A 7,126-nucleotide genomic window follows, 5' to 3' on the forward strand; every position below is an offset into this window, starting at 1 on the left:
ACATATTAATTATACATATCCAAAATAGATAGTGCAATAGATTAAGACACGTTTCTTTGGTTGTCCGCCCATCGTAACGGCATTGCGTGCAACATCTCGCTCAGTGGTCTCAACGAAGCCCTGCAATAAGATTTCATTTTATCACAGGTAGCGTGCTTAATCGAATATAAAGTACGCCAATCGGGTCTTTGCTTGACCAACTGACGCCTTTTGGGAATGCCCAGTCCTTCCACACCTCATTTAACCATCGCATAGGAGGCCTTTCTCTTCCTTTGATATCACCAACGGGATCCGCGCTGAATACTTTTAGGGCTGGACCGTTTCCATGATATGATTGAGTCAGCGGATCCACTGTATTTTTAATTGTTGCGGTATTCGCAAGCGCCAACGTTTCAAGAGCCGCCTCATCGGATGTTGCCACCGCCCATGCTTCTGTCCCATATGCCAGCACAGAGTACAAATAGAGTGTGGTTTTTGTACGTCGAGAGAGGAATTTACTTCTCAATTGCCTACTCAGTCCAAAGTAGCACTTGGTGGTAAGAGTGATGCTCCGGCGCCAGGCTGGCATTAAAGCTGTTAAAGCTGAATCCTAAATTAACGAAGTCCTCTTCTTTTTCGAAATTATAACTCTTAACGGTGTGCCGACGAGTCAACGTGTGTGCCGAGTCGCGCAAGCTCTGCTTTTTGTGTGATGACAGGAGTTCGTTCATTTTGTCCTCCGCTTCAGAAATCACACGAATGGCATTCGACTTGTCTGAAACTTCAACTGCTATCAAGTGGCGAGACCTTTCCCAATTATGATGGAGCTGATGGTACTTCTAACTGGCTATGGGAAACCGTATTAGTTTCGCTGGGATACCACATTCAGACACCGCGACAGAAAGGCACCTCATTTTAGTGCTGTTGAAGCGGCATTGAAACCGACAAATATATTCTCTTCTCGCAGGCATTTTCCGATACCTGGCATAAGGTGAATAGCTGGACTATGGTAAAGTTTCCTGGTCTAATGCCACATTGTTAAGGTCCAATAAATTCGCTGAGGATAAGCTTTAGCTTTTCACACAATACGCTCGATTAGACTTTATAGCCAATGCTTAGAAGGCTGATCCCGCGGTACTTGTCGAAATTGCGGGGTCGCCTTTCTTGCGGATTGGGCAGAGCACAATTAAGTGACAGTCGTTCATCAGCCGTGAAATTGCCATTCGTACCACGTCATAATCAGGAGGTGGGATATCGGTTTCGTCGTAATCGCCTGAGTTTTCGCCTTCATGTTGTTTTTGTTGTGGTAACGGCTTACTTAACCCTGCCTAGATCGTATAGTACTTTAATTATTGTCTTGCTGTTTCGAAAGGGTTTGACCAGAGCGTTGTTACGTTGAATTGGGTTGAGTAGACATGTAAATACATATGTGATTGGTATCGTGGGGTAATCTCCATATGCTGGGCACGCATTAGGTATACAGTGGCCAGGTCTGGATAGGTACGAGCTGAGGCGGCTGCAATATACAGACCGTAATGGGGACAAAGTTGCGCGCGTTTCTCTCGGCAGTTGAAATCCACTATAGTCCACATGTGGTGATTTTATTCTTATGGCGGTATGTACAGGTCGCGTGTCTGTGTAGCTGGTAACAGTCTCCCTGTGTGTGCCACTCCAGTCTGCACAGTGGCGCGTCCATTGGTTGTTTTACGTAGCGTTGGACCTCATCCTTAAGTTCGTAGAGGTGCTTTCTGACGTGCCTAGATAGATGATCCGCCTCAAGCAAGTGTCTGTTCGGGTGTTCGACCGTGGTTTTTTATTTGGGCGTTTGCGTATTTTGCTATTTAGCTGTCTAGCTTGAAAGCGTCTACGAAGAATGGAATTTCTTCACAGAGTCCGAATCATGTCTATCGGGCAGTGAACTTCTTGGCCACAACCGAAATCGATCTCACACACAACCTCTGTCTATGATACTGACTATAAGCATATCCATTTCCTGTCTACCGCAGTCCCTTAGACGGCCAAATCTTAGAGTATTCTTAGCTGCAGAGCATTTCAAGTGTATCTATGTACGTACACATTCATAACTCATTACCGTGAGACCTCCTGCATATGTGGAATCTTGAGCTTAAGAAATTTGTTTTTTAATGAATTTTCTCTCGAAAAAAGTTAGGATAGCTACACACCGGGTTATCAGAATGATGCATATTATTATAAAAGAATACTAAATTGGTCCAGTTTCGAAACATCCTAAAAAAAAAGAGAAAAACAACTCTAAGTTAAACATAACTGATGATTGAATGATTAAATTACATCACAAGTCAATAAGCCAACGTTGCTGAAACATTTCAATCAATAAAAGGAACGGAAAAAAATAAATACGTACGTATATATGAGTATAAACAAAAAAATAGTAAAGATGCATTTTAAGATTACGACCAGTTTTTGTGATCGCCACAAATTCGCTTACATCGACATTTTCCAATCAATAAAAGCCCAGCCACTTTCAAATCAATCAATCAGTTTGCTGTGAATATTCTGAGAGGTACGAGCAAACCTGACGAAGATGAATAAATTTACGGTAAATAAAAAAAAAATTTAGGGAATTAAGCTAAAAATTTATACTCTTTCGTGTTTGCAGGTAATTTTTGTTACACTAGCAGTGCTGGGCGCTGTTAGTGCCTACGGCGGCGGCGGCGGCGGCTCAAAATATGGAGGTGGTAGTGGTGGCTTCGGTCCTGGTGGCGGCAGCGGTGGTGGAAATAGTGGAGGTGGCGGCTTTGGACCCGGTGGTGGTAGTGGCGGCTTTGGTTCTGGCGGCGGCGGCGGTGGTGGAAACGGTGGAGGTGGCGGCTTTGGACCCGGTGGTGGTGGTGGTGGCGGCTTTGGTCCCGGAGGCGGCGGCGGTGGTGGAAAAGGCGGAGGTGGCGGCTTTGGACCCGGTGGTGGTAGTGGCGGCTTTGGTCCTGGCGGCGGCAGCGGTGGTGGAAATAGTGGAGGTGGGGGCTTTGGACCCGGTGGTGGTAGTGGCGGCTTTGGTTCTGGCGGCGGCGGCGGTGGTGGAAACGGTGGAGGTGGCGGCTTTGGACCCGGTGGTGGTAGTGGCGGCTTTGGTCCTGGTGGCGGCGGCGGTGGTGGACACAGTGGTGGTGGTTACGGCAGCAGCTATGGTGGTGGCTATAAGAAGCACGGATATTAGGCTTAAGACAAGTGTGATGAGCATTTTCCTTTGCTGTGATTTTTTTGCCAAGAAATTGTGTGCAATTAAGTTGAAACTGTTAAATTGTATTAAAATTTAAGATAAATACATACTCATGTATGCAAAAGTGGACACCTGCTTATAGCGACTAATAATGAAATAAAATATGTTATTTTTTTGATAACTACCTCATAATATTTTTGGCATTGAATTGAGGAACGTATGTATGTATGTAAGTATGTATGTATGTATGTATGTATGTAATATACCTGCCCAGAAGTATTAAATGAAAATAATTATCCCACTCGAACTTAAAGGGAGACATCCCAAAATGGTAAAAAAAAAATTAGAAGTACACTTTCTTGATATGACTTTTGAGCAATAAACAAGATTTTTTGTAGTATGGTTTGGATTAGAAATTAATGCTCTCAGGACTATAAGCCTATATTTAAAAAGACCCATGATTTGAATGGGTAAATGCCATTCATCGGGGGCATATTCAAAAGAAAAAAAATAATAATAGAATTCTAAAAAACTAAATTTTAACTCAACTATTTTCTATTTTTTTAAATTCCTTTTTCTATATGCGCTTTTCCCCAATTTTTTTCAAATATTGTTTTTCCACAAAGAAATATTTTTTTGAACAATTTAATACATCAGAGCAAATTTTTTTTAATTTTGATAGACATTATTTCCTAACTAAACTATTTTTTTCTCAAAAAATCTTACAAAAAAAAAAAATGTTTCCTCTAAAATTACTTGATTAAAAAAACTACTGTATGTAAACAAATTGTTCTCCAAAAAAATGTTTGTTTCTACTGCTTGGATTTTTTTAACTTTGGGTAAACGTACATGTTTCTTTCCTAAACTGTTAAAACTGTTATAAACTATTTTTCACACGATTTCCTTATGAGCGGAATAACTTTTTGGTAAATATATGTATTTCCCATTATTCCAAAATGGTTTAAAAATAAATATAATTAATTTTTTCAGTGAAATACATATGAAAGAATACAGCAAGGCAATCGATATTCTCAAGAAAGTAGTAGTTAAATAGAGGGTGCGTCCGATCTATTGTAACAAGCTTATATTTGGCTATATATTTTCTTTGATTAACGTATCAACGTTAAGGAAACTCGCAGGTTCTCAGGAAGAGAAGACTGAGCCTACTTATGGCTGCACAGAGGTACATAAGTGCTCTGCTCTTTCTTGTTCCTCATGATACAACCTGCACCGATCGGAGCATGTTTGCTCAAGCTTTGGAACTTGCTTCATTACCCAGCAGTAAGCAGTAAGCTTGTAACAATTCTTACGTCATGCTTTGCTAGGTGAAAGAGTACTTTGAGTCTCCTTGTTGATATTTTCGGGATCGTATTTGCCCAGAAATGTTGCGCCTTCCTTTTTCATTCACATTTAGTAATTCCGTCTAATATATGTAGGTATGCATGTCTGCACCCAAATGAATTAAATCCCCGGTTTCTGAGTTCGATGAATGTTAAGAGCGGCAGGCGATCGTCCACTTAAGTTATTTCCTACAGTGTTGTAATGCAAATTCATATTTGTTACATCCCTGTAGGAAATAAAACTACTTTAAAAGCAATTTAAAAAGTACTTTTTTACCAACTATAAGTGGTTGGAGTTCTTCCTTTTTTCATATAAGCAACTAACTTTATTAACATGGCCATGTCCTAGGAGCAGGTCAATTATCCGACTCTGCATTTTATTTCAACTAGTTTAAAATGCATTTGGTTTAAAGAACTTCAATGTCAGTATTTTTCGTTTGAATACGCATTCGTTCTGCACTTCACAAATGCTTTTTCATATTTCGAAGCCAAAAAAAAAAAAATTCATTTCAACATTTTGCCTCTGATGGGATTTGAACCCGCACCTTCTGGAAGCTAACAAATAACAGCAAGCACCTCTGCACGCTCAGCCACAGCCAGACATGTAAGTGTGCTTTCAAATGTTCAGTTTGAATTGTGTTCAAGCAGCAAGCCGATTGTCCGACTCTGCATTTCATTCCAACTACTTTAAAATGCATCTGGATTAAAACACTTTAAAGTCACTATGTTTCATTTAAATACGCTTTAGGTCTGCACTTCACAGATGCTTTTTCATACATCCAAGACACATATTGTTTCTTTTGGTAAAAATGGTATCAAAATTCGAAACATTTACTCACTTCACTTGATTCAAAGTAGTTTTTCAATTAGTTTGATTTTAAAAAAAGTCACTTGTTTCCGACTGGGATGTTAATTAAATTATATTAAATTCAGTAAGATAATATGAGGTACACTGGCGATCAAAAGTGAGTGCATGGTTATTTTTGTTAAATATTTGTAATTTTTTTCAAATTAAAAGTTTTTGTTATGCCAAATCCCTGTGAACTGGATGAAGAAGTCTGATGAGGAGATGTGGTGATCTCCGAAATATCAGTTATAACTTCTTACTTGTAAATTATTGTTGTTTTCCATCACATTTTTTCATTAAAAAAAATTTTTGAATATAATTGTGAGCTTTTTAGTCTGAATTTTAAGAAAAATTATGTGTATGCAGGTAAATCGGTTATGAAATTCTAGTAAAACAGCTCCAAGTTTTAAGCGGTGATACCAAGCAACAACAATTTCAAGGAACAAGCAACAGTGTTGGCACTTGTTTGGCATATTTAAATAGTATATTGATCTGGAACACAACGAAAGCTAAATGACATTTATATAAATGGCGATCCAAAATTAAACTTAAGTGCCGTTTAAATATTTAATTGAAATTGACTTTTAGAACACACAAATTGTGGCAAGTCTATTTGAAATTCGAGCCAATCTTTAGTTGCTGCAAGAAACCGCTATCTTTTTCGGAAAATTTTTGCCCAATTTCTGAATTAGGCTTCGCGCATATGATTTCAATTTTCAAGTTAATAATATTACCAGAAACAAAATCTATTATTCCATCAAGTTTTTAATTGTTAGGAGTCGACAGTCAAAATATAAAAATTTCCCGTCTTGAAATTTTGTTAGTCATGTTGAAAATAGAAAATAAATGTATGGGTGTCGCAGCTAGGTGCTGAATTTTTTTGTGGATTCTATAAGTGAGAGAATGAGTATCTTAAGTGCTCTGTATTTTGCGATATAAGAAAGATTTCATTTCATTTCATTTCATTTCATTTATTATCAAAATGGTGATATTAGTACAGTAAGAATTGCCTTCTTTTTTAGTACAACAAATATAGGTACAAAATACAATAAAGCTTACATTGAGTATGAGACGCCAGATAGAACTAACACTGAATATGAGACAATAGATAGAACTTACACTGAATATGCGACAACAGAGCAATACCAACAATCAAATGTTAAAAATTAAAACGAAATGTAATTACAATTGAACTTAATTATAATCTTAAACTAAATTAAAGCTAAATTAAATTAAATTAAACTAAATTAGTCTAATTTTGTTGGCCTGTTTAAATCTCTAGAAAAATGAGAGTATAAGATAGCTTTGTAGTTGCTTTTATTTAATTTTCCTCTTACTGCAGTTGGAATGGAGTTCCAACTTCTAATCGTGTTGATGAAAAACAGTCTAGTCGATGTTGCAAAGTTAAAAGTAGGTACAATGAGGTCTCTTGTGCGCCCGGACTTTGGAAATATCAGTTTGTCGTAAAGATAAGAAGGCGTCTTGGCGTTCATTAGCCGGTACAGAAAAATGCAGCTCCTGGCTATTTGGAAATCGTGAATTTCACACCCTAACAAACTTGTTTTCCACTCCGATATGTGATCAAATTTCTTCAAGCCGTAGACGTATCGTGTGACATTATTGAATAGTACATCGAACTTATGAGCCGAGAGAGAGTCTAGATTATTATAGACCAGCTCAGAATATGTCATTATGGGTACTATCAACTGCATTGAGGTCCGCCGCCTCGTAACCATAGGTGTAAAAACCGCACTCTGGCGC

The 7,126-nt window shown here is 38.4% G+C and overlaps 1 protein-coding gene across 1 annotated transcript; it reads left to right on the top strand.

Moving 5' to 3' along the window:
* Positions 1–2,448: 2,448 nt before the first annotated feature.
* Positions 2,449–3,372, top strand: LOC108376612 (glycine-rich protein DOT1-like). The gene is made up of 2 exons (XM_017632837.1): positions 2,449–2,557; positions 2,618–3,372. Exons 1-2 carry the CDS (start codon positions 2,543–2,545, stop codon positions 3,173–3,175), a joined length of 573 nt encoding a protein of 190 aa, XP_017488326.1. The 5' UTR covers positions 2,449–2,542; the 3' UTR covers positions 3,176–3,372.
* Positions 3,373–7,126: the final 3,754 nt, after the last annotated feature.

Source organism: Rhagoletis zephyria, unplaced genomic scaffold (genome assembly GCF_001687245.7).
Source record: "Rhagoletis zephyria isolate East Lansing unplaced genomic scaffold, Rhagoletis_zephyria_1.1 Rzeph_scaffold_10716, whole genome shotgun sequence".
Lineage (NCBI taxonomy): Eukaryota > Metazoa > Arthropoda > Insecta > Diptera > Tephritidae > Rhagoletis > Rhagoletis zephyria.